The 27,882-nt window shown below is 45.4% G+C and overlaps 2 protein-coding genes across 16 annotated transcripts in view; one reads left to right on the top strand and one right to left on the bottom strand.

The window, feature by feature from the left end:
* LOC142786321 (uncharacterized) overlaps positions 1–987 on the bottom strand; it is a 286,022-nt gene extending 285,035 nt beyond the window's left edge. For all 4 annotated transcript variants that reach the window (XM_075883956.1, XM_075883957.1, XM_075883958.1 and 1 more), the window contains exon 1: positions 835–987. The gene's annotated coding sequence lies outside the window, so the exon portion shown is untranslated. The remainder of the gene's footprint in view (positions 1–834) is intronic.
* Positions 108–27,882, top strand: part of LOC119186319 (uncharacterized) — a 68,158-nt gene continuing 40,383 nt past the window's right edge. For 6 of the 12 annotated variants that reach the window (XM_075883949.1, XM_075883944.1, XM_075883951.1 and 3 more), the window contains exons 1-9: positions 1,024–1,409; positions 2,670–2,869; positions 3,829–3,906; positions 4,776–4,903; positions 12,065–12,220; positions 12,900–13,055; positions 17,224–17,475; positions 18,638–18,848; positions 23,370–23,539. In XM_075883949.1, the coding sequence (XP_075740064.1) occupies positions 1,309–1,409; positions 2,670–2,869; positions 3,829–3,906; positions 4,776–4,903; positions 12,065–12,220; positions 12,900–13,055; positions 17,224–17,475; positions 18,638–18,848; positions 23,370–23,539 (1,452 nt within the window). In that variant the 5' untranslated portion in view covers positions 1,024–1,308. Of the gene's footprint in view, positions 761–1,023; positions 1,410–2,669; positions 2,870–3,828; positions 3,907–4,775; positions 4,904–10,300; positions 11,455–12,064; positions 12,221–12,899; positions 13,056–17,223; positions 17,476–18,637; positions 18,849–23,369; positions 23,540–27,882 lie in introns of those variants that run through there. The other 6 variants (XM_075883955.1, XM_075883948.1, XM_075883950.1 and 3 more) reach the window with 4 other exon arrangements.

Genomic DNA, 27,882 nt, shown 5'->3' with positions numbered 1-27,882 from the left:
TTTTGCGAGTTCCATTCGAAATCTCGTTTTTTTTTTTTTCAGTAACTTCAACTTACTTGCACGCGGAAGTGAACTGCACGTATCTATTCATTTGTAGCATACCGTGTTCCCTTGCGAGGGCCGGAACCTGCCGAGCTGGCACCGAGGTTTGACCAGCATGGCGATTTTGTCGCGATCATACCGCATTGTCGGTTTACCTCGTTGATGTGAGCGAGTGCTGCGTGTAAGATGACGTTAATTCATAGATTATGTAGCATTTTTTCGAAGCTGTTGTGCCACAACAAGTAAAACAAAACGGCGGCGCGGAGAGCGAAAACCTGATACGAAAGCGACAAACATAAATTACCAACTCGCATATTTGGATTGTTTATCCGACAACACAGGCGTTTGTTTTTTAACATGATGACAAATATGTATGCTTAGAAGTTTCCCGAGAAGCATGTATTGATTCTCGTACACCCCAAGCGACGCACTACTTTTTCGTCGCGGCACTACACAGCGCAAACAAGAGCGCTAGCTTTGACAGCGTTGCACATGGTTTATGAAACGGAGTATAGGGCGGCACAATTAGCGAAAACTGCGAAGCTCATTCGCAGCACGTCTGCTCAGCTCGGCGACCCTCCCCCCCCCCCCCCCCCCCTACAAGCCCGAGAAAACGTTTCACTACATTTAGGGACTGCAGCCGGATTGCTGATGCGTCCGTCCCACGTGCACATAGGCCCTCGCTACATGTTCACATAGGCCCTCGCCATTTCGAAAGGTAAGTGACCACATTTTCTCAACACTTGGGCATTACTGCGCACATGCAATGAAGTAAGAGGCACTGGTACTCACAGCCGAGTGTTGCGTTGCTTTGTCACAGAGCGCTAGAGACCCGCGTCGATTACGTTGACACAGACAATGACTCCACCGACCACAACCACAAAATGTTGTCGAATGAACCTGGGCGGTGAAACTTCGCGGTTTTTCTGTCCCGAGACCGCAGCGATCCTAACGTTTGAGAGCTGTACTACCTAAATGAACGTTCTTGTTCTATTTTATATTTATTACTAGGTTACTCATTAGCTCCGGAGTTTTTACTACACAAGTGAACCTAAAGGTTGCAGTTCGAGATTACGAAAATAAGAGCGTCACCCGAAGTGGAAAACGGGAACTGCGCAGTCGTCCTACCTCTCACGGCGAAAAAGGGGGCGTTTCTTTTCGCGCGCCCATGTATGCTACAGCCTGCGGTGTCTCGAAGGCCGCTTTTACCGCTGTAAAGTTTGTTTTAGCGAAACCCATGCAAGATTCAGCCAAACAGACGCATCCATGGATTCTCGCCGTCATCACAAATCGTGCTGCGCTGAGTGGTGTCGGAATTCTTCACGACACACCGGCATAAAATTCTTTCGGATCCCGGCAGACGAAAGGTACGATCTGCATGCTGCTCGTTTTGTCTTTCTACACTTGCACGGCATATCGGGATGCGGTTGCTGCAGTAGCTGTGTAATTCAATTGAGCTACACGTACATGATTTATTCATTACATTCTGATTGCTTTTCGGCTTCAATTATACATGACATGCACGGCAGAGCATCTGGAAATTATTCCAGTGAATACATTTGCTACGCACGATTGTTTATACTTGCGTTTTCAATTTAATGCGTTTCGATCGTGCATTGCATTTCGATGTTGCACTTTGGCTCAAGGCATGTCACAAATGTACTGTAGCAGCATATACAGTAACTAATAGAACAGTGTAAGCTTATCCGCACTGTTTTTATTACCTTTTGATTGCCTGCGTTCAGTCTGTTCTCGTTGCATGCGTTATTATTATTCTTGAATATTATCAGCCTATTTATGTCCATAGCTGGAGGAAGGCGATTCCCATAATCTTTTGGCTATAAGGGAGGGTCCATATACGTTCATAGCATGTGTTGTTAGTACTATGTTAATTAAGTACTGAGTACATAAATTATTACACTTGCGAGTTTAGACGGATGTTATTACATTATTGCGTTTCAATTGTGTGTTTTCATTTTGGCCTCGCGTAAATCCACGGCATATTGCAGAGGAATTTAGCAATAAATTTATAAAGTAATATTTTATAATGTATACTTCTATTTCATGTTTTCAGTTTCAGCCTTAAGTACAATTACGATATATTTACAAGAATGCAATTGCAGCTAAAAGCCCATAAATAATTGGACAATGTAAACTTACGTGTTCTACTAATTTATTACCGGTTTTAATAAGTTTTTTATGAAAGATTTGCAGCAGGGCACGAGAAATACCCGAGGAATACGCAGTGCGCGAGGGTATATATGTACGAATAGTTGTTTAGAGATTTTGGTGTGGGATGATTGCTATTGTCTGCAAAAATATATTTTGAATTAGGAGGAAATTTGGGGTCGTTGCCACCAAACATTACTATCGCGCAAGTAGAAGCATGTATCCGCGTCTCTTAATAATAAAGACAGATTTTATTTTAAAGTTTGCTTTCAGGATTGCTATCACAAGTCGTCTTGGTTACAAAAATTCAATTAAGAAAGGAAGATGAGAAATGTATCAAATAACGCTTACTTCGAATAAAGATGCCAGTTTTCACTCAAAGCTATCCATCTACGCCTGAAAACAGAAATAAATTCATTCTAACCCAAATACTACACACGCACACATTGATTTTCCAGATCTCGCGCTTGGCTTCAGTATGCGAGACGGCAGGACCTGGCTCATTTACCACCTCGTCAGATCTACAGCAGCTACCGCCTGTGCTCTGCCCATTTCACCAGCAGAGACTACGCAGACCCTGGACAGACAGGGCTGCTAAGATGTGCTGTGCCAACAGTTTCCATCTTTGGCGATGGGCAGACACACGTCCAAAGTCCAGGTGGGAATACTGTAAAGTGATCATACAACAGCACAAACTTTCATGCCTCTACATCTATTTACAGAAATGTCTTAGTACTCAATATGTGTACCTGTCCGAGTTATCATGACTCAGTATTTTTAAGATTCTCGCGCAGATTACACTAACAATACCAATGCATGGTGTACACAGCATCCATGGATTCGCCGGCATGATTTTGCTGGTAGATATAACTAGCTAAGTAAAAAATTTGCCGGCTTCACAATCGTTAAATTTAGAGCAAACGCCTCACTCAGAACGCTCTACATGTAACCTCCTCGATTCTGATACAGTTGTCCCTGCTATTTTACCTGTGGTGTAGAGTTTTACAGGAAAAGGCGAAAATGACCTCATAATTTGAGAGAGTACTCCATGTGGCGCGTTATCAGCTATTTCGCACATGGCGAGTGAGTAGCGGCCAACTTGGTGTCGCTGTTAAAACAATTGCGCGATAGCTCTGACAGTGGGAGCAACAGAACTGGCCTTTTAAATATATATATATATTCTACGACACCCTAGTTCAAAGTCGCTCTTAAAATTAAGAATCCAAAAGGTACTTTATCTTTATCAGCTTTATTATTACAAAATTACTTTTATTTTCAATGGGCCAAATAAGTGTAATTGGCAAGAATTCGGTTACGCGCTAGGTCATCACGGGCACCACGATGTTAACCTGTTCTAGGCACATCGCATTAAGATTTTTAAAATATTGGTTTAGGACAGTTGGGACACCCATATATTTAGTGAGTGACACGTAGCGTTCTCTTTTTGTGTGTTTACACTTTTTTTATTACTCGTACTGAGACATAATACGCGAGGAGACCAATTAATAGTGAGAAAACGCCCTGAGTGATTGTAATTGCAAATATTTAATGTGACGCCTAATACCAGCTGTGTGTATGTCACGCTGAAATCTGTGCTCCGCCAATTTCTCTCCACAGGCTCTCGTCGGCCCGCGAATACCACTGCAATGCCCGCTCACAGCGCCGATGAAGAAGTTCAACAGACTGAGCCCTCATGTACGCAAATTGTATTGCTCTCTAAGCTCTTTAAAACTATTCCAGATAAATTAATGCCCTGCAGCTATCGTTTTAATGTCACGTACCATTTAACAGATCCTAAGGTGCACTAGGGTGTCAGCTGGGCGAGCTAGTTCATTGCTAGGGGACGAGAACCAGAGCGATGTATACCGAAAGGCAGGACGAGACGAGTGCTTGTCCGATCCCTTTCTTGCTTGTTTGTTGCCTCCCAAGAGGGATTAGTGCCCCGCCGCAGTGGTCTAGTAGTTATGGCGCTCGACTGCTGACCCGCAGGTCGCGGGATCAAATCCCGGCCGCAGCGGCTGCATTTTCGATGGAGGCGAAAATGTTTGAGGCCCATGGGCTTATATTTAGGTGCACGTTAAAGAACCCCAGGTGGTCGAAATTTCCGGAGCCCTCCACTACGGCGTCCCTCATAATCATATCGTGGTTTTGGAACGTTAAACCCCAGATATTATTATTATAAGAGGGATTAGTGTTTTTTAAAGAAGACTATGAATTCGTTGTTTTTTTCCTAAACATACCATTTTAAACGTATACCCAATAATGTTTGTTAACAAGGAGTATGCTAATGATTAGGAAAAATTAGTTGACGCTTCATGTTGCCCACGATGCTTATACATGCCATTAGTAGGCTCAATGCCCAGCAGTGTGCTTATCAGAGGCCTGTTCCCAATGCCCCAAGTTTGAATAAGTGAAGGATCGAGAACTAAATATGACCAACTGATTACTCATGGAAGTAATCACTTCAATTCTAAAAGCCGCTAGAACTTTTACTAGGTTTAAAGATCATGGTCAGCTTTCACAAAAACACAGTATAAATGAGCTTTTTTTTCTAAATCTTTCAGGTTCCAATCCAGCGGGTCGACAACACAAGCCTTCTAGGTGCTCGCCCCGGACAGCCAGAAAAATGAAGAACCTGGAGAAGATAAATTCAAGGCTTCGGAAGGCACTGTCAAGAATTGGCAAGAGAAAGGTTAAAAAGCTTTCCCAGTCCGAGGCGTTGAATGCTATCAGGCCCTACGTCCGCAAGACATTCTTTAGATTGCTTGAGACTCAAGTTAAAATTAATGGCGTGAAACGTAGAGGACGGGGGTGGTCGCCCGAGCACCGCCAGTTCGCTTTAAACTTATACTTTCATGGTCCGAAAGCGTACAGACATCTGTCAAGACTGCTTGACATGCCAACTGTGAGGTCGCTAAAGCAGTGGTTATCAAATATTCCGATGACTCCCGGAGTTATTTCAACCGCTATTGAAGCCCTCGAAGAAGCTACCCGAAATAGGCATTTAACAGATCGTGCGTGCACATTAATATTTAACGAAATGTCCTTGAAGGAACATCTGCAGTATGATGCAAAGCATGACATTGTGATGGGATTCTCCGATGACGGTAGGCAAAGAACACCAGCCGTGGCAAATTCAGCGCTCCTGATACTTGTGGCAGGCATTTCAAAAACGTGGATTCAGCCTGTTGCTTACACAGTATCAAGGCCCAAAACGCCCGCAGATACTCTTCATCATCTGATCATAACATTAATCAAGCAGCTGCAGGGAGCCCGGTTGTTTGTGAAGGCGCTCATCTGCGACCAGGGGGGAAGCAACATCACTTTGGCAAGTAAGCTAGGTGTGACGCCTGAAGAGCCGTTTTTGTGCTTGAAAGCCGCAAGATTTATTTCCTATATGACACACCACACTTAAATGCGCAAGGAATAATCTCCGCGCACCTCACAAGCTCCATATCGGGCAAGAAATTGTGGATTGGTCTTTTATTACGCAACTATACGAAAGCTCGCATCCTCTCAAACTCAAATTGGCGAAGAAACTAACCGACAACCACATTTACCGGAAGCCTTTCAATAACATGAAAGTTGAATATGCCAGCCAGGTGATGAGCGAATCGGTCTCAGTGGCCATTGATGTATTCATTGCTCTTGGCGTGTTGCCGGCATCCGCCAAACCAACAGCTGATTTTCTCGAGAAGATAGATAAGTTATTCGACTGTCTGAATAGGTCTTCCGTAAAAAAAGCCAATGACAAGTTACGTTATGCAATTTCGGAAGGGTCCGAACACCTAGCCTTTTTGCGGGAGTGCCTGTCGTGGGTTGAAAGGTGGAAATTTGACGGGCCTCGGCAACCACACACAGTTGAGGCATGGAAGGTCACCTTAAAGGCTACCCTTCTCCTCTGGGACGACCTCTTCCAAGATTTTGATTTTCGTGTTCTCTTGAATCGCTGGCTACAGCAGGACCCCCTGGAGAACCTTTTCGGGCTTCTTAGGTTAAAGCATTGCTGCAATGACAACCCAAATGTGCTTCAGTTCACATCAGGTCTGAAACACATTTCTGTTGGCAAACTGGTTGCCCTTTTTTCAGAAGGAAACTGTGAACAGGATCGCAGCACTGTGTTGGCACAAATGTCAGAGCCACCTCATTCGCTTCCTACTACTTGTGATGCAGCACCAACAGTCGATATGCTTCCTGATGAGGAACAGCCCGTTAGCCATGATATAGTAGAGGATAACGTTCTCTACTATGTTGGGGGCTATCTCGTACGGCAATTTTTGTTGCATAGGCCTCCACACTGTGTGTGCAACACCCTTTTGAAGAATGCCGACCGCCAGCTTTGTGCATCACACCAGTATTTTGCTATGTTTAAGGCAAGCAACATCTCCTCAGATTTATTTGGCAATGTAACAATGTCTTCTGACGATTGCTTTCAGGATATTAAGGCCATGGAAGCTTGCTTTTTGGAATATATCGGTGTTGTGGCGCACCTACCTAATGTGAGTGGAGTTTTGGCAGGCATTTTGCACAGTTGTATGGGAAGGCGAAAATTCTGCTCTGAAGAATGCAAGAAAGCCTTTGTGCACCTCTTTGCAAGGATTCGCCTGTTGTGGCATATTCGCTTCGTGAACATCTCCTTGGCTAAACAACGCACCAGAAAATCTGCTGCAGCACGAAAAATGCGGAAGTTTTTGTAACTTTTAGGATTTGTTTGCATATTTGAGGTCTTAAAAAACTGAGCGCTCAGAAAACACAGACGACAAAAAGACACACATATGCGCAAAAGTAGGCGCTACTTCCATATTTTTGAGTCACCGCTACTTCTATAGTTGAGCTCACCATTTTCTGCCTCTGAAGCGAACATGTGTGTGTACTATTTATCTGCTTGTATTTTGTTTTTGTTTTTTTCATTAAGCAATATAGGTATGTTACGCTGAAGAAAGCATAAACCCTTCGTGTTATTTTATGAGAACACTCTATAGTGGCTTCAGTATTTTGTAAATTTTTGCTTAAGCTTTTATAAAGAAACCTGATGCTGAATAGAAAATGTAGAAATGTCTAACTCCGGTACCTTATGGTTTTTGTATCATTTCCTCTTGCATCCTAAGTGTGCGGTGTGCCGTATTATCTTGTCCCACTCATGGGATGATTTTATATCGGGATACGTGCTGTGAACTTGTGTATAGTTATTACTGTTTTTCTTTTGTCTTTGTATATACGTATGTGCGGTAATGTGCACTGGATTGATACTAGGTTATTAGCATGCTGGCATGTGCGGTCCACTTTTGTATGCGACCAAAAACGTAAAACATTCAAGTTGTATTTGTACTGCATAAACCGTACGTTTAGGCAATAAAACATTCAAACAAACTCTGCTCTTTATTCTTGTCTAATTTATGTGTACACGTAAACGAAAACGTCTTACTTAGACTAAGTAGTGCACAAATAGGTGGATGGGCAGACCATCAATCAGAACGCAATGATGGCCGTTTTCATCATGTGGCGGGTTGCGCAACAGGAAGAAGGTCGCGTGCTCGCCATCTGAATGCCTTCCACTCGCTCAATTTGACTTGCTGGTGCATCCCAATTGAATTTGGCGCTAAATCCCCCCCCTCGCCACTCGGATCCTCAGTTCTCATCAAGATGGCGTCCCCCAGTGCATGTCTGCAATGCGCCGCCATGTTTTCGTACCGCCCCCAAACACAGGCGTTCGTCCGGCACTGCGAGCGAATATCGCGTTCCACGGAGGGTATAGGAAGCACAGAACGAAGATAAGAGAGGACACTCCGCCAAACCTGGCCTCGGGAAGTGCGTCACGACAACGTAACGAACTAGTGCTCTTACCAAACGTCAAAGGACGCAAGCGCAAAAAAACAAACAGTTATAATCAATGCAACCGAATTGTTTTTACAAAATAATAATTATACGCCCAAATTTGGCAGGTTTTTTATACATAAAAACACTTTATTCAACACACCTTACGCGATTATTTTTCTTCAGCCGTACTGTCATAAACACCATGCACCCAGCGACAAGCCCATGCATGACTGACTGTGCTATAGTGAAGCTTGTGTTGTTTTCCGCAAGCGCACATTTCGGTTGACCACGCAACTGTCTTTTTTTTTTCTTCTTTTTTTTTTTTTTTGAGCTGGAAGTAGCGAAGCTGGGACGCTTCAGCTGCCACTCATATGTATTGCTTCGTTGCATTTCTTTGTCGCTCTTAAGGGCCGTCCTTTCCGAAGATTCGCAGCGAAATCGGGAATGGGCACATGGCACCCAAAGTTTTCGATTTAACCAGACTGGTCCTGACCGCCGCTTCAAGTTATCTGCTCACATTTAGATTGAGAAGTACGGGACCACCGAAGTGTTTCGAAATACGTGGGATTTTGAAATAACTGAGTTCCAATTAATGAGGTATTACTGTATAACAAACTTTTTTTGTTTGTAGTATGGAACTGTTCTAATACAGCTTTATGTTCTTCCAATGGACAGAACTGCCATGCGCGCTTTATTCATTTTTTTTTCGTGTGTGCATTTCTCAGTTTTATTAGCGCATTTATGTTGTTCCAGTGAAGAGAACTGCCGTGTGCATTGTATTAGATCATTTATGTTTTTTGTGTGTACATTTTTCAGTTTTCTTAGCTCATTTATGTTGTTCCAGTGAAAGGAACTGCCATGTGCATTTTATTAGATTATTTGTTTTTTTGTATGTACATTTTCTTTTTTTATTAGCTGATTTATGTTGTTCCAGTGAAGAGAACTGCCATGTACCCGTTTTTTGCCTTAGTCTATACAGTCAACTGCCGATTTTTCGGACACCTGAATTTTCAGACATGCCCGATAATACGGACATCTTCGCGGCACCACCACGAACCCCACGGAATCAATATATAAGGAAGTCTGAAATTTCGGACACTCGAACCCCCCGGAGTCCGATTTTCCCGACTTTTTGACGCGACGGAAGGTCGGAAACCATTACTGACCTCCAGTGGAAACCACCACAACTTTGTCACACACGATTACGATCGCATAAATGAGCGCGCCGGTCTACTGTGCCGGCATCTGTTGCTTGGACCTGTTGATCATTAGCGAAGAAACGTACACGGCCTCAGAGATTCCTAACACTGGCCGTGTTTATCATGCAAGAGTGCTTCGCTGACAATCAAAACTGTCCACTCGAAAAGTTTTTGGCACCAATAAAATTCCTTTTTCTTTAGCGCTTGTGCTCGTGCGGCTCTGGCTTCCCACGCAGCGCTTTCGCGAAGCGTTTCACCACTTCGAACTAGAACTAACCGTCACACACCGATTTGGCCTGGCCACGCTGGCTATCTTGAATGTTTACCAGCACGGAGGTTCCTTCCTCCGTGGTTTACTAGTGTCACCTCCAGAGTACCAGAGGCACCGTCGCGCCGTTTTGTTTACGCAACCCACATGGTGTTTGGCTAGCCTAGTGCGTGGTTGTGCGATTGTGTGAAGTGTGCTCTGCAATGCTAAGCCTAGGTGCTTCGACGCTCGTCAGCAAACTCCTTTGTTAACATCGTGAGGATTTCGCTTGCCTGCGATGGCTCCCACTCCGCCTTCGTCGTCCTCGCCGATGGCATCGAAGCGCGTAAAACAGTACCGTCGGTTAACGATGGAGAAGAAAGCCGCCATTATTAAGTTAGTGAAGAGTGGCCGATCGCAGGCTGAAGTGAGCAAGGAGTTCGGCATTTCCAAGCAAACAGTTTCCGATTTCCTGAGGAACAAAGACAAGATCTTGGAAGCGGCCGAAAAACCGTCTGGTGCCCAAAAGATGAATGCAAGCCGAGGTGTTCATCCAAAGCTTGAGGACGCTCTGGTCGTGTGGCTTAATTCAATGATTGCCAAGCGGTTTCCAGTCTCAGAGCTGCATCTTGAAACAAAAAGTAGAAACTCTCGCGCTTCGAATGGACATCACGGATTTTAAGTTCAGTGATGGATGGCTGAGAAATTTTAAGCATCGGAATGACCTCAAGTTTAAGAAGATGTGTGGCGAAAGCGGCGCCGTCGACAGTGCAGTTATTGCGGAAAACTCCAGTCTTTGTTGCAGCAGTTCTCTGCTGACAACTTTTTTTACTGCGATGAAACTGGCTTGTTTTACAAGCTGCTGCCGGAAAGAACACTCGCTTTTGCTGGTGACGCATGCCATGGTGGCAAGCATAGCAAAGAATGGCTGGCCGTTCTTGGTGGCAGCAACATGTTTGGCACCAAGAAACTTCCTTTGTTAGTAATCGGGAAGTCCAAGAGCCTGAGGTGTTTTAAAGGTGCAATGCTGCCAGGGTTATACGAAGCCAACAAAAAGGCATGGGTAACGCAGCAGTTGTTCAAGAGTTACGTCCGCAGGTTGGACAGAAGTTTGAACAACAAAACACAAGTGTTCTGCTCTTCGTTGACAACTGCGTTGCTCATGGTCACATCAATAACTTGAAGGCTATCCAGTTGGAATTCATGCCGCCCAACACGACTGCGATCCTCCAACCGATGGACCAAGGCGTTACCCGTAATCTGAGTCTTTTGTACCGTTCACGTATACTCAACCGCGTGGTGCTGTGCTCGGAAAGTGGGAAAGGCTACAGCATTGACCTTCGGTCTGCTGTCGAAATGCTTGCGGACGCATGGAAGGCAGTAAAGCAAGACACGCTTCGCAACTGCTTTCGCACACGGGCTTCGTATTTGACACAAAGGCTGCAGACTTGCCTGAAGAAAGCGACAGCGTGACTGACTTGTGCCTCTCATGGATGATATTATCAACGATCTCCGCCCTGCTGGTGCTTCCATGCCCACGGAAATAACTTTTGAGTGGTTCGTCGACGCTGACGAGCTCGACTTCTGCGCAGAGCTAACCGACGACGAAATAGTCAGTCAGGTTATGGCGGATTCAGACGACTCCGATGTCGAAAATGAGGAACCAACGCCTGCGCCACCTACGACCGCCGAATTGATGCGAGCATTGATGACGCTGTCATCGGTGTACAGTGATGACATGACCCTTGCTCAGATCGAGGCGAATGTGATCACATGCAAGTGGAACGCCGTTCAAAGAAGGATCAAGTTTTTCAAGCCACTGCAGCTCTAACACCGGCTGCCCTGACGGCACCCGCTGTCAGCTGCATGCATTTTTTTTAACAGCTCTTTTCAGAGCCACCCCACTGATGCTTCGGCAGAGTTCCGGAAGTCTGGTACTTCGACCTTGACCCTCTTGATCCGTGAAATATCAATGAAATGGTGCGTTTTCCGCTTGCATTGAGAAATAATAGCGAAATGGTGCGTTTTTTTTTTTTTTTTTGCTTGCATTGAAAATTATCAGTAAAATAATGTGTTTTTTTTTGCTTGCATTCGTTTTTTCGGGCTGCCCGAATTTTCGGAGTTTTTCGCTGCTTAGAGGGTCCAAAAAATCTGCAGTTGACTGCACTCCGTTTGCCACGTTTGCCAAGCCCGTTGTTACACACCCTGTCAAGCTTGATCTAAGGCTTTTTTTCTTTACCCACCAAGCTCCATCGATTGTCTTTGAAGCTGAAAATAAATCCTTATTGATTGATTGATTGAGTGTAGTCCTGTTGACGAGCTGGCCTTGTCCATGTGCCAGTTCAGACTGCACAGTGCGCAGATGTATTTTTGACACTGGTAAAATCATGCTTTTTAAGTGGGCCGAATCTCTTGCTTGTGCCTGCTTTTAGGTCTGCATCAAGGAGTCAAATAGCGGTCCCACTGCCGTGTCTGCCACGTTTGGTGGTGTTGGACTGCTCTTCGGCTCCATTTTTTGTCGGCAGGCGCAGCCTCGGCTGCTGTTTCGATAGGGCAAGCCTCGATTGTTTTCGCACATTCGCTCTTGCAGGTGTGTCACTATATGGACTGCCGGTCTAAGAAGCAGCTGATAAACCGCTACCACTGGTCCCTGTATCCGAACATGCAGCGGGGCCGCTGGTCAGCGCAGGAAGATGTCATGCTGCTTGTCGCTGTGAAGCTGTGCGGGGACGTTAGCTGGTCCAAGGTTAGCCACTTGTTTCCCTTAATTTTGCTGTGGACCGGTGGGCACTGCCGGTTCGCTTGCCCTGTGTGTACTGTAGAATCCCAACGATAGTGGCGATTCCACTCCTGTGCCAAATGAGATTTATTATGCCCTCTTCTATAGCAATAATGGAAATTGTGCCAAACTGCAGCTAAGTCTCGAGTTTGAGGCTAATCGCCCAGCCAAGCTCTGGAACAGCCGCACTGCAAAAAGGAAGTTTGTTCTTAGTGTATTGCGTACTGAACACTGTTATAAGTCGCTCTTGCCACAGTACACATGCGTAATGCAAAAAAGCTCTCTGGTTAGGAGCAACAAGCAGTTGTGGGACACAGCATGTCTTTTGTCTTTAATTATTCACAATTGCAAGTGCTGCATAATAATAAGTACTACTGCAACCCCTAATGTCTAAAACATTTACATGCAATCATTCAGAGCTGATTGCGACATTGCTTTAACCCTGAGAAATAAAAAACAACAAACGCTACACGAGTTTTTATGTTTCCCCTAGTCATATGTATGAGTTCTCTGATAATTCGCACAAAATCCTGGCGTCCTTTCGAGTTTTGACCATCATGAACACACGGTTACGCTCTATCGAAGCCCATCCGTTCACCATTCTGAAGTGCACTCTTAATTAACCAGTGTCCTGGCCACATTTCAGGTGGCAAGCATGGTGCCAGGTCGTACACACAGCCAGTGCAGGGATCGCTACATGGACAACTTTGCCCAGCAGTTTGTCTTGGGGCCATTCACTTCGGATGAGGACTGCACGCTGCTGCAGCTGGTGCAGAAGTACGGAGCTGGCCACTGGGCCATGGTGAGATCGTTCATCAGTTTGCTACGCTTGCAGGGGAGCTGGCGAATCCGTGTAAAAATTGTTGCAATTAAGGTGAGTTTAACGTTAATCAAGCAGAAGTGCTGCAACTACACTGTTCTCAAGCTCATTCATCAAGTCGCAGTGACCTTAAGGAGCCAGGGTGCAACTGTGACCGGTTGTGATCCGCTGTGGAGAGGCATTGCAGCCGCACTAGCTCCAAGCATTGCCACTGCAGTAACACATGACTAAGCGAAGTGGCTACCTTGCCGGCCGGCACTTTGTTGGCCTAGATGCTTAGTACAAGCGTTCACTGCCATTGAGTGTACGAGCATGGAATTATAATAATGATTTAAACTTCCTGGCTTAAAGCCGGTCACCCACTACAGAGGCGCACACGTTGTTGCGCCTGTGCCTTTAACGGCCTTAGTGGCAGTGTAGCATGTTTTAAATGATTTCATTCACTAAGTTTTTAAAGTGGGCACTAGGGATAGGATATCGCCATCGCGTTGAACTCTCAAAGACGAAGCTTAAGGATCCCCCCCCCCCCCTTTTTTTTCTGCAGTTTCGTTTTGAAGTTTTTAACAAATATTCTAGAAATATTAGACAGATATTTTATTCGATTAGCACTTGCACTTCAAATTCGCTTCACACACCAAGTTTCGCAATTCGCAAAGCTCCAGAAAAAGTCTCGACAGCCACTGAACAAGCTTTACTGTATGCAAATGAATTCCATCTCACTGCACCCATCACCGGAACAGTCGGCTGGCAGCCATTTGCCAGGGTGTTCTGAATAGGGCAGTCCTCAGCCATTCAAAAAAAAAATGCAATTTTTCGCTTTTACAACCAGGATTTCGAACAGGCTACTCAACAATCGACCACATTCATACTATCAATCAGGTAACAGAGAAATGCTCAGAATATAACCAACCACTATACATAGCCTTCATAGATTACGAGAAGGCGTTTGATTCAGTTTAAATATTGGCCGTCATGCAGACACTGCGGAATCAGGGCGTCGATGAAGTATATGTCAACATCCTGGAAGAAATCTACGGGGGATCAACTCTTACCATAGTGCTTCATAAAGAAAGCAACAGAATACCAATCAAGAAGGGTGTAAGGCAGGGGGACACAATCTCCCCAATGCTATTTACCGCGTGCTTACAGGAGGTTTTCAGAAACCTAGAATGGGAACAGTTAGAGATAAGAGTTAATGTAGAGTACTTTAGTAACCTGCGCTTCCCCAATAGCATTGCATTGCTGAGTAACTCAGGGGACGAATTGCAACTCATGATTACGAAGTTAGACAACGAGAGCAGAAAGGTAGGTCTTAAAATGAATCTGCAGAAAACGAAAGTAATGTACAACAACCTCGGAAAAGAGCAGCACTCCGAGATAGGTGATAGTGCACTTCTAGTTGTAAAAGACTATGTCTACTTAAAGCAGGTAATAACTGTGGAGCCGAACCACGAGATGAAGAATAAGAATGGCCTGGAGCACATTCGGCAAGCGCTCTCAAATTATGACTGGTAGATTGCCACTATCCCTCAAGAGAAAGGTATATAACAGCTGTATCTTGCCGGTACTTAGCTACGGAGCAGAAACCTGGAGACTTACAAAGAGGGTTCAGCTTAAATTGAGGACGACGCAGCGAGCAATGGAAAGAAAAATGATAGGTGTAACCTTAAGAGACAAGGAGAGAGCAGAGTGGATTAGGGAACAAACGGGGGTCAAGGATATCATAGCTGAAATCAAGAAGAAATGGACATGGGCCGGGCATGTAGCACGTAGACAGGATAACCGCTGGTCGTTAAGGGTAACTAACTGGATTCTCAGAGAAGGAAAGCGGGTTAGGGGGAGACAAAAGGTTAGGTGGGCAGATGAGATTAAGAAGTTTGCGGGTGTAAATTGGCAGCAGCAAGCACAGGACCGGGTTAACTGGCGGAACATGGGAGAGGCCTTTGTCCTGCAGTGGATGTAGTCAGGCTGATGATGATGATGATGATGTAGTTTATCGCTTGGATTACCTGTGTTTTGTGCATTGCCAAAGCTCGTAGTCGAGAAAGAAGCACGTAGTCGAGAATTCACCCGTCAGGCGCTGCAACAAGCCCCATTCAATTGGCTTTTAATGTGTAATTGTGCTTGCACAAATTTATTTTAAACATATCACTCCAATTTTAACCTATGTAATACCTTAATGTCCACTCTGTCATATACAATCTTTAGCTTAACCCATTCCTCGTATTTTGCATTAAAAAAAAACAAACAAAGCTTTTCGTACAATTCACACCGCCACTAAACAGGGTGCTCTGAAAAATGGCAGTGTGTGTCACTTGTTGCTGGTGCCATAAAGAGGGAGCTTTGAAAGTACAGTTACAATTGGTCTGTTTCAATAACATGCAATTTAGGGTTAATAACTACAGTCGAACCCCTTTATAAGAGATACTGGTATAAGAGGCACCAGTGTGCCAACAGTAAAGTACGGGTTGATAAGAAAATGCATATGGGGTACCCTGCTTATGAGAGACACCTCATATAAGAGACAAGAATTGCTGCCCGGAGCATGTCTCTTAGATAGGGGTTTAACTGTATAAGAAATTGAGTGCTCTTAATGCACGCGAATGAATCTGCATCAATGAGAAGGAGTTCACAAGAGAGTACAGGGTCTGTATTCAAAGTTGGTGGTATGGTCTTCACGCTGGCATGCTGTCCCATACCACATTAATGTATGTTACAGTCAACGTCCGATTTCCTGAACCTTCAAGAAACCGTGAAAATGTGTGGAAAATTGGGCAGTCCAGATAAACGAATGCATGTGAAACCGCACCTTTTTTTGTAGGTATTTTTCGCTAACTGAGAAGGTGACGGTGAGAGTACAAGATTCCGATTGCGATTCAACCAATGCATCGTTTAGATGGCTCTGAATAAAGCCATTAATAAAAAAAAAAACCGAGGTGGCTGGCGTTATCTCATACGTCAGCGCTTGGGGGCAAATAAGTCTCCTATTTTCTTTTGCACGGCGTTCCGCTTGCCCGCGATCATGTCCGCCTCAATTTCAGTCAACGTTGTGTTGCCACTGTACACCGATGACAGTGTCATCAGTGCTCACGTCAACTCCGAACTCGTTGGCTGTGTTCGATGGCTCTTAGTTTTCATTGTTAGAGTCATCAGAGTCCTGCGTAACTTGAATGATTTTGTCATTGGTCAGGTCCGCACATAGCTCGAGGTCTTTGTCAGCGTCGGCGAAGCCCTCAAAGGTTATCCCGACTAAAATCGACTCGCCGGCAGCGCGCAGATTGTCGAGGGAACATCCGCGGATGGCAGTTCGTCACACACGCTGTCCACTTGGGGCGAGACGACCGTCTCGGCGTCGAGTCTGAAGCCCGCATGGAAAGAACAGTTTCGCAGAGTCTCTTGGGTAACCGCCTTTCAAGATTCTCCTAGCATGCCAACGGCAGACCTGAGGTCAACAGCGTAGCTTTTCCCATAGTGAACCTACGAGGGGGCTCTGTGCGCTTCGAAGGCGCAGACAAAGACGAAGGAGCAGTTGGTGCCATCACTGGAAACGGTGAATCTGCTTGACGAAAAGCGCAGCAGGAAACAGCTAGTAACTCGGTAAATACTGAAGGTCAGGAAACGAGATCACTAAAGATAGCGCGCAGCAGGAAACGATCAACCGCAGACACGACCGCAAAGCTGACAAAACAACACGTGAACGAACTGAGTGAGGTTTGGCTTACCTAAACTGTTAAGCTATGGCTGGCAACGGATTGACATGTGCGGTTTCGAGGTTACGGCAGCTGCGGTGCGGTGGTTGGTGACGCGAGGATATGAAAACAACTCAAATGGCGGCGTCTGTGGTGACTTTGGATCGGCGGTTCATAGTAAAAAGTCTGGGAAAATGGATGCCGAAGGCCATAAGCCTCCGAAATTTCTGACTTTTTAATACATTGACTCTATAGCGAACTTGGCAGTGCCACAGATGAGTCCGAGAAATCTAGCATGTCCGCAATTTCAGGCATTCGGGAAATTGGACGTCGACTGTATTTAGTTTGACCTGCGTCTGTACATCTTTATTTTATTGGATCTCGGAAATACGACAAATGCACTTCCCCGTTGTCGGTCACTGTTCTCGCCTTCAAAGCCTCTCCTTGTGACGCTTGTACAGGCGGCACGGGACATGCCCTGGCGTGCATCCAACACGCTGCTGATGCGCTACCGGCGACTGTACGAGACCCTGCGCACCAAAGAGCCCACAGTGGCTGGCGTGGAGCGCTCCCTGGCGGTACCCGTGGCTCCCATGACTGCGGTGCGATGTGCCCGTCTGACAGGAATGGACAAGCGCATGGACCTGTACCGGCGCATCAGACGCCTCCTCAACACAGATGTCATGAAGCGTGCCGCCCTTTCGCTGGTCAAGGTAGCCACGGCCACTTCTTTTGCCTGTTTGGAATGACGGAGACAGAATATAGTTGCCGCTGCATGAAAGAGCTCTCTCTGATCATTTGTGTCAAGCACTGCTCGCAAGTGCTCTTTTCTTTAGAGCTGTTTGCCGTGATTCCACTTTTGCGCAAAACTGTGCTAAGCTGCGCGAAATTGAGTTTACTGTGTCATCCTGATTATATCAATATAGATTGTGCTGTACTGCACCGGAGTCTTGGGTTTGATGAGTCGGCTATCACTGTTTATCGCACCGCCAGCGCATCAAAAATGCAGCTTGACCTTGAGGCCACCAGTGTCACTACCAATGATCGAGCATTACTCCCGATTGAGCCACGCCACCACGCACAGTGCAGACACAGCTTTAGTTGTGCCAGTCGATTGACTGAAGCTACATCAATACTTACAGTTAAACCTAGAGATAACGAAACTGATGCATTCCCCCCCAAAATTTCTTAAACACAAATTTTCGTTATATACAGTTTCAGTGTGAAATTTCAAAAAAAAAGATGCACAAATAAAGTGAAAATGGAAGGCAGGTCTTTTATTTATTTGGCTATCAAGAACTGAATTATTATTGTGATAGAAATTATATAGACTCTCTCGGCGAATTTTCACTGTCATGTTTCATATAGAGTCCAAATCGATAGCATCCCCCTGCGCATTGCAAGTTGTACCCATGGGTAAAAGCGTGCGAGTGGGGGCCCAAAGTGGATGCTGATATTTCGAGGAGCACCGTGCACTGCTTCTGCTCCTGGGGGTCCTTGTCTTCGTGTTGTGAGGGGCACCGCCAAAGCGCGTGCTCTAAATCGAATTTTCCCCCGCAGTTGCTTGGGTATAGATCGTACTTGAAAGCGGGATTCGGATAAGAAATAGTTGTAGCATTCTAAGAGACATTACTCTGGCTAAACAGGTGGGGGGATTGAATAACTGCGTATTCTTGAGGAGTTCGTTGTATGGATGCTCACTATAGGCAGGTTTAAATGTACGTGTTGTCAGTTGAGTGTTGGTTATGTGGTGTTCACTGGATTTGACTGCATCATTCATTAGGTGCAGGACAAGCTCTGCAGGCGTAGGGTTTGACTGGCTCCATACGCAATTGTTGCATGTGCCCATGTGAAACAGCTGAGTTTTCTTGGCAGAACTGGAACGAGAATGTGAGCCGGGAGACGTGCATGAGGCTGTACCGCAAGATGCTGCAGTTTCAGCAGGGCACTCGCCCACCGAAAAACTCTCAGATGCAAGGCCGTTCCCTGACCAAGGTCATTGCCAAGTACGCGCAGCCCCTGCATCAACCCATGCTGCCCAGCCTGGCTGCCTGCGAGCACCAGGAGTGGCAAGCTGTGGCCAATGGTATGCATTACCTTCTACAGCACTCGTGTGACATTGGAGCATACGTGATGTTTCCAGCTTAGCATTGGTCACCTAAGGAGGTCGTTGTTTAGAAAGCACCGACTCTAAATTTCGAAGGCGAGATGAGTGAGATGAATTTATGTGGAGACATACATATCTATCAGATATCACAGGCAAGTATAGCCAACTTTCGACAACTTTCTGTAGCAGCACAGCCAAGGCTACGAAGCCCAAGCGCATCTTTTCTCGCTACGCTTCTGCTCGTAGTCCATGAACACTTACTTTGGTATGCTGGGTAGCATAATGGAAAATATAAAAAGAAGAGATGTGAATATTACAAGATTGTTCGAATTATTATTACAAAGCATCACCCGTGTAGGTTTTTTGCTCTTTGCTGTTTCTAGTTTTCTTGTTTTTTGGTGCCGTTTCACTTTTCCCTGCCCCAGTAAACAACATATGGCATTGCTCGGTTGCAGCAAGTTCACATCGAACCTTATGAACGAGCATCAGTGCGTGTTCATTAGCTATTAGGTGATCTGTATTCATCGAGCAGGGAGAAACGTAGACAGTAGTACGTCATAAAATATTTTGTTTCCCGCACATGCACTCACCAAAAATTTGTGTGCTATTGATATCATCAGCGAAAGTTGTACTCGGATCGCTATAGCCGCCATAAAAGTGACACTGGCGACCTGCCAGTCTTCAACAACACCAGCTGCTTGGAAGAAAAATTGCACTTGGAAACTGTACGTTAAACCAATGACCCTATTCCTAAATTGCTTTGCATACGTGGTCAGTGTTTCAGCTGGCTAATACTGTTGATACGATAACACTGAAGATTGTGTACCGTAACATCGCTCCCGACTATGTCTACGGAGGTACCGTATTTACTCGCCTAATCCTCGCACTTTTTTTGCCGAAAAATCGATGCTAAGTTGGGGGGTGCGAGAGTTACATGGGGAGAACTTTTCACGAGAACTTACCGAGCGAAAAAAAAAAAAAAAAAAACGAAGTGGCCGCAAACCGGGATTCTCACACCAGCAACTAATAGCAAGCTTTGAGAAGTACTAATTAAGAGTTACCTCAACAATAAAAGCAGAGGTTCAACACAAGGCAAGATTTATTTGAGACACAAAAAGTGCAAGCGAATAGTCGAGAATTAGAATACCATACGCAAAGCTTGTGGGCGTTGCAGATGTAATGGTAGCGTTCGTCACTCAACAGGAGCCCTTGAAAGGTAGGCAAGGTTCCATTTGGCGTTGCATAAGTGGTTGCCAGACTGGAAGGGTGGTTGTTGCCAAATTGCCACTGATTGTGGCAGAAAATTTTTTTCCTGTAGTTGTGGCTTCTTCGCAAGAGTTCGGTGCTATCCGCGGTGCACTTCTTGGCTGAAAATTGCGGCTCGTCGGCTGGGTCCCATTTACAGGTACGCGCAAGTCGCGCTTAGTTCACTCCATCTGCTTCGATAAAGAAGCCTTCCAGGCGTACATAGCTGTAGCATATCCGACGTACTCCGATTAACCAGCCTTGGAACGCTTATTCATCACATGTATATACGAGTCCGAACGATGTGTCTTGTGCTGACACAGCTAGGGGAAGCGTAGCGTCCCCTGTCGTAGCGCGCGGTCGACGCGACACGATCAGCTGAGAGAGAGAAAAAAAATAAAAGTAAGGGGAAGGGGGGCAGCGCAACCCCTCCTGCGACTCTAATCAGTTTTCCCCGTAATCCCTAATACTGAGACGCGATATCTTAATCGCACAGCTGCGCACACAGCAAGAGAACGCGCCTCGACTTCTGTAATGGGAGGTTCATTCCGTTAATTAAAACGGCCTCTTAATTGCGCAGCAGCGCCGCGCTCGACTTCTGCTAGGCTCGGTCCATTCCGTTAATTAAAACGGCCAGCGTCGCTCATGCACTCGCGAAATTCACCGCGGATAGCACCAAACTCTTACGGAAAAGCCACAACTACAAAAAAAAATTTTCTGCCAAATTTAGCGGCAGTCTGACAACAACCACCTCAAAGTCTGGCAACAAACTTATGCAACGCCAAATGGAACCTTGCTAAAAGGTAAGCGTAGGACGTCAGTATTGGGCTCATGGCTATTTAACAGAATCGTCCGCAGTTTCCTTCTGACGAAATAAAGTTTACCATCAATCCCAGTTTTAGGCCCACGGCAGGCCTAACGCATCTTGGTGGCGTTCAGCTGCCGTAACCAGTAGCGATCACAAAACTCATAGACTCCGAAGGGCCTACCGGCAGCCCTGTTGCCATCGTTTAGTGCCGTTGTTATCCATCACTTGCAACTTGAAGCAGCCGTGTAGCTTCAGTATCACACCATAACGTGCCAAGATTACCGACACAGCATACAAAACACGCCGCAACGCGCACTGGCCGCTTCGGCTTGGCTTAGATTGGATTGAATTTGCGTGCAATAGTATGCTTGATGCTTAAGAGATGGCGCCAAATGGCATGCGCTATCATGATTAGTGGCTGGAACGAGCAGACGACATTATTGCGGCAGTTTTCGGGGGTGCGATAATTACTCGAAAAAAAAAAAAAGAAATCGTATTTTTCTTGGGCGATGTGGGGGGTGCGAGAATTATGCGAGTGCAAGGATTACGCGAGTAAATACGGTAGTCGTTACTAGTGCTATGCCTGGGTAACAGACGCGTTAATGTATATTACCCTGTTGACTGTGAAAAAAAAAAAACGGCGTTCTTTGCCGAGTAAAAATTGCATTCCAATTTGAATTCGCTAACATCAGACGCCCACTTATGACCAATCGGTGTCATGACTGCTGCTTCCCGTCGCTGCCTTTGCGTCCCTTAAAAAAATATTATGAGCTTCTCCAGCATGTTCTTGCGTCTCTTAAAGAAGGAAAACAATGATGCTGACCAAGTATGCACTGCAATTTAGGAAATGATGTCTTGGCTTTGCGTTGTTCCAATCGCCCAGAATCTGCTCAGCCATACCTTTCTTTTTCTGAAATAAATCGCAACGCTCCAAAGATTCGTGCTTTATGCCTTTAAAAATGAACATTTTATTTATTTCCTCCCCATAAAACTTAAGATATTTTTATAGTGGTCGTGCAAAAAAGTGCATGTTGGATGCGCTTGCGAAACTGAAACCGAAATTGCATGAAAACGGACTACTTGGCATAATAACACCTGTGCAGAAGCTTCACCCACGTAGCTTTGGCTGTGCTGCCCCTGAAAGTTGTCCCCGAGTGTAGTTGCGCATGCTTTTCAGGCCTGGTTATATCTAGAAAAATGGGTCTGTAATTTCTGCGTCGTCGCACAATAAAACTGCACGTGAATACACTGCGGAAGTGACTAGCTGCGACTAGTTGAACTTACTGCATCACAGGAAAGGTAGCTTTACAATTATCATAGGGGTCTGTATAAAAAAAAAATTTTTAGAACTCTTTATTTTCGAATTCACACGCTATTGATGATTCGCCTCTCTACTTTTGACGCATCTTAGGTCATCGTTTTAGCCAGAGCATCAGTCGCTGAATTTTTTTCTTTGTTTCATTTCTCAAGCTTTTCACGGCACTTGAACGCTCAGTTACTAACATTTCTTGCTGTGTGAACACTGGGTGTTTGAGAAGCTCGAAAGTGTGTTAACTGTTATTTTTCAAGGTTTTGAATGTTTAAAGAGAGTGTAATTGGAGACTTACATTTTTTTTTCTTCAGTCATCCCCAGTAAGGTAGTGAAAGATTTATAACTATTGTTTTTCAAAAGCTAGAACCATAAAAAACTGCTTAACATACATAGAATCCAGGGACACTTAATACAGCAAGATCTGTGCTGCCACTTCAATAAGAATCAGATCCTTATATGTTTTCATTAATTATTAACTTTCAGAAATTTAAGGGTACAATGTACATAAAAGCTTAACTTATATTTGGTATCAGTGCAACAAAATCTGTGCATGAAAAGTTCGAGTCGGTATAGGTCCCATTGAATTAATAGTGTGTGCTCCACACGCTCCTTGAGAGAACTAGTTAACAGAGAAATCTTGTGCAAGGACTTGGCGATACCAAAAACACTTATTTCATGAATGGCATTTGCTATTGGTTTGGTTGGCTCTTTTTATGTTCACCATGTAAGTAACTTGCTACGAGAGGCGCTCGGGTTATGCAGTGCAACTTTTTTGGGACCTTAGTGTAAATTCTTTATCATTTAGAAGAGACTTGGCCTACATGCACTCACAGAACACAGCATGAAATTTAGATATGGTACTTAGACCTTGATTTTCTCCTCTAATAGTAGACTTATTGATGGTAAGGTTGACATTAGAGTTCCCAGAGAACACTTGATTAATCTAAACCAATTTATTGTTTCACTTTGGTTTGGGGGGGTAAAAAGGGATCTGCTTGCACAAAGTAGGGTGACCTGTAAATTATTGTGAGAGCCCTTCAGTCTGTAGGGGATGCTACATATAAAAACAGGCTGACGATGATTACGCTTGGTGCGCTCAACGTTTGGTGTGCGTGGCTTTTGCCTTCCTCCTCAGTGCTGCACGACCTCCACGGCTTGTCGAGACCACCTCCGAACCCAGAAGTTGAGGAAGTGGGCACCGTGCCCATCTTTGAAAAGTTCTTCTCTAAGGAGGTGCTTGGCGTGCCAGATGCATTCGAGACCAAAGAAGGCTGCCTCGTGCTTCCGCTGCTGCTGCCCAACGAGGTATGGTTAGGCCGCGTTGTTTTGCTTGAAACGATGGCTAGAGAAATAGAAATTCCTTGCAGCTCAAAAATAATGAAATAAAATCGGGAAAGTTATAATATGGCTTCATTACTTTATTATAGTGTAAATTAGTTCTCGAGCTTGCGGTGCGAAGAAAAGTGCATAAAAAAGGGGAATTGTCATTTGTCATTCAAGTGTATTTTGATACATATTGAATGCATATGAAGTTTCATATGTACTTTCGTACACATGGCATTCATATGTGTTAAACGCAGATTTCATGCAAATTATATGAATGGTTATTCATATGGACTTCTCAATAAGAAAACTCACATGGTTGGTCTTGTGACCACGGGTGGAACAGCTGCGCCACGGTGCGCCAAACTTGCTTACCTGTGCCTTCTTGCGCCGAGCCTCCCCTGCTGTGTCAAACTTGCCTACCAGCACCTTACTGCACCGCAGCACCAGAATTTAGCCGCAAAGTATGAAAGCCATCAAGCACCGTGCCCGGAAACGTGGCTGAAACGTGGTATTTTCAGTTTGATCGTAATGGCTATAGTTTCGGTTTCGTGAACACTGTGATCGCTCCAGGCGCAGCTGTGGACTTTAATCACATGGGCATGGTTGTGATCGCTATGCATGCACGATCCTGGCAGGCATCAGCGGGAGAGGCTCGTGGACCCTTGTGCATGCTGGGATCTCAACGCAAGCACACTGCGAGGAGAGCATCACTCCCTGGCAGGGCTGTGTTTTCTTACACCAGCATTTTTATAGAGTTATGCGATATCAGATCTAGAAGAGTTGGCTGCCAGCCTTACAATTTGTTGCTGTCCCATTCATTGCTTCGCCATTCCAGTGAAGCTGTCTTTCTTTCATAACTTTACGGCAGTGTTTGGAAAAGAAATAAACGTTGGAAGTAACGGTGCTGGAAAAATTAAGGCTGGTGTCAGTTTCCGGGAACAACTTAAGGCTGCTCTGCAGACCGTACTTTTTTATTTTTCAAGATATCTGGATGAAACTTTCAGGGCATATTGGCTACACTAAAACTAGAGGAACTGAATAGTTGCATGCAGCTGTGTTCTTTAGTTCCAGAGTTATGGATGTCTAACTGGGTTGTTCACCTGGGTACTTGAGGAAGAGTATCGAGAAAGCTCAGGACATAGTAGAAAGCTAAAATTCATTGTGGTCGTTTTTTGATAGATATCCCAGGATACTACAAAGCCGTTCCTTTTTTAATTTTCTCTCCAATAAATATTCATGCGACCTTGAATTCAGTGTAGCTAGTAATTACCAGGTTCATCAAAACTGAAATGTTATAAATTAACGACACCAATTTTCAGACAAAGAAGCCGCTTGTACTCTGGAAAAGTCATTCAAAAACAGGATAAAAAAAAGCACACAAATTTGATGAGCAATCTTTGAGTTTCAGCTTTCCTCAGCATCACAACTAGCAAAAAAATTCATTCTGAGAAAACGGGCCTAGAAAGTTTGAAACTTGCATTTTCTTCAGAAAGCTTCAACAGAATAGCTAGAAGTATTTGGATGCACTCTTTTCTTCTTTCGCCTCGTCTACATCTTTTGGTGTCGTTGGTAATTTATTTTTAGGCATAAAGCGTCGAAGTGCTGGGTCCGGCAATCTCGGAAACACTCGGTGTCATGCTCAATACAGTCGCCCACCGATTTTTCGGGCCAGGGGGGGACCGAAAAAAAGTCCAAAAAATCTAACAGTCCAAGAAATTGGTTTTTGTCAAACATATGAACGTTATTCCATCAGGCAGGCTTAAAAATGTCCATGGTTCGCCCGTATTTGTGCCAAGGTGACATCGTCACCGTAAATGCTCGACAAAAGCGTCATCGCGGTGGCGATCTCCGCTGCCGACAGCAGCGGGCGATCATCGTCGTCATCCTCTGAACCGCTCTCCGACTGCGGTACAACCCGGCAGAGAATTTCTTTGTCTGTGGGCTCTGCACAAGAAATAGTCATCGTCCCGATGAACGAAGTCTTCATACAGGGAGTTTTACAATAACGTTTGCGGGTGTTGCGGGTATAGCGGACGCATTATGAGCTTTAGAATAGTGTTTGCTTCCCCTAGGGAAAAATTTAGGAACTTTCGCTTCGACCGTAAACTCAAATGCACGGAAGCTACAGACATCATTTTGAGGACCTCGCGGGTTGTTATCCCTGCACGCTATTTCGGATTTTCTGCGGGCGGGCCGCAAATGGCGACTCTCGTTACGACAAATGCACAGTGGCAGCGACCGCACCGCAAGGGCTCGCGACGCGCTATTTTAAAGCTCCCTAATGTCATTGTGGCAGGCACATTCACTTCGCCACTGCGTAGCTCCGCTTCCTCCCTGTGCGGTGCGATGACAACAGTGCTGACCACAATGGGTGAACGAAGACGAAAAAATGTCCCGTGTTGGTTTTCTAAAGCAGACACGGCTTCCGAAACTTGAAATATGACATTTGCTTACCAATCTTGGGGGCAGAAAAGCCATTTTAAAATTAAGCCACTAAGCTTAGTCAAGCCGGCGAAAAACCCAACATGGCGGCGTCCATACAGATTCGTAGTGCAGCCCGAAACAAGCGATTTAGTCCGAAAAATCGGGCGTAAAAATGCATTAACCCTTGGGGAACCCTGATGGTGCACATTTGAAGTACGAAATATCTAAAAAGTCCGAATTTTTGAAGTCCGAAAAATTGGTCGGCGACTGTAGCACTGATTCGGAGCACGTACTAAGTCCCGCAATTTCTGAAGCACTCAGTGAGATCGGGGCTTCAGCCTTACTCAATGTGTAGTATTCTTGACTGGGGACTGCTGAAAGCACTGTTCCGCCGCTGCAAGCATCCACGCAGTGGGCAGTCGCAGCAGAATAGTGGCATCGCGACGTTGTACAAACCGCATAGTGTGCCTCCGTGCAAAGGACCTCTGCACCATCTTTGGCATCGTTACCGGCATCGCATGCAACAACTAAGACGAAGAACACAGAACTAGTGGAAAAAGAAATTGATATGAGTGCAAGAGGCAAAGAGCGACGAAGAAGACGCCGGCCGAGGCAAATAACAACGGGGCGAGCGAGCGTCATCGGAGGAAGCGACCACCCCCACTGCTGCGCAGCTACCAATGACGGGCGTGCTTTCTCTCGCAAGATATGAATGCGCTGCTCTAGCCAATTAGCGCACCTCATTGCTTCATGGGAAAATGCCAATACCGTCTCAACCATGCTGACCACGCCATTCTGCAAGACTGCAAACGAAAAAGAATTCGCACTCAAAACAACACCAAAACGTTGCCATGCCCTGTATATATATGTGTGTCACAGAAAAGCAACAAAAAAATTCAGTAAAGTACTTTCTGGCGCGCGGAAGCGGACGTGCAACCTTTTGCTCCTGAGCGCACGGCATTAGTTACTGAGCCATGAAGGCACATGTCCCTCAACCCTTACACCACTTATCATTGCGGTGCCGATCTTGTGGGAAACAGCGTATTTTCAGTGTCATCGGCAAAATGGCAGAAAGGGCACACTCGGCGCCCTGCTCATTGCGACGCGGGAGCACACGCTCATTTTCCATGCGTAAGTTGCCCATCTGGGAGGAGGGGTGGGTGGGAGGTAGATGTTTGTGTGTGCGCAAGCTCATCTCGCTGCAGAGGAAAATCGCACACCTTGGACTTTCACCAGGACGATTGTGTTGTAGTTATCGGGTGCACAAAGGTTACTTCGCTCGCTGCACAGTGCCCATTTGTGAAAACATAGAGCTTTTCAGACACAGCGAAGTAATAACTGTGACACTTTTTATGTCGAACTCATCTGTACTTATGAATATGTGCATCATTTCTGCGTGAGCAGGGCACTGCACGTTTTGATCTGCTTACCATTCTTCGAGCGACATTTTAGTTTGTTGCTATAGTAAAACCCCGTTTATTCGGACTTCACGAGACCGGAGAGAATGTCCGAATTAACTGAAGGTACGAATTATCGCGAGTACGAACAAAATACTTCAAAAATGTCTCCTACACCATCAAGCTTCTATTTCTTAAAAAAAGTTTGTGATCGCGGTTTGCTTCACGGACGCAATGTGCGACGAAGTCACAATTTTGCAAAGTTCTTGCAGGTGGCTTAGTCCGCACACAGTGTTCGAGGAAAACATGCATATGTCTTCCAAAACGGCCAACGCATGCGCCGCCTCCGTCTTTGTGTGGCGTGGACGCGCGTCTGCATCACTTGCGTCCTCGTCAGCTGGTTCCCTTTCGCCGTCCAAGACTTCGGCGACGATATCGCTGTCTTTCACTGTGCCAGCTACGGCAACATCGCTGTCAATTGCGAAATAATCGCCAAGGAGC

Source organism: Rhipicephalus microplus, unplaced genomic scaffold, assembly GCF_043290135.1.
Source record: "Rhipicephalus microplus isolate Deutch F79 unplaced genomic scaffold, USDA_Rmic scaffold_22, whole genome shotgun sequence".
Classification (NCBI taxonomy): Eukaryota; Metazoa; Arthropoda; class Arachnida; order Ixodida; family Ixodidae; genus Rhipicephalus; species Rhipicephalus microplus.
Note: the sequence above shows the minus strand (reverse complement) of the source record. Positions and strands in the feature narration are given on the sequence as shown.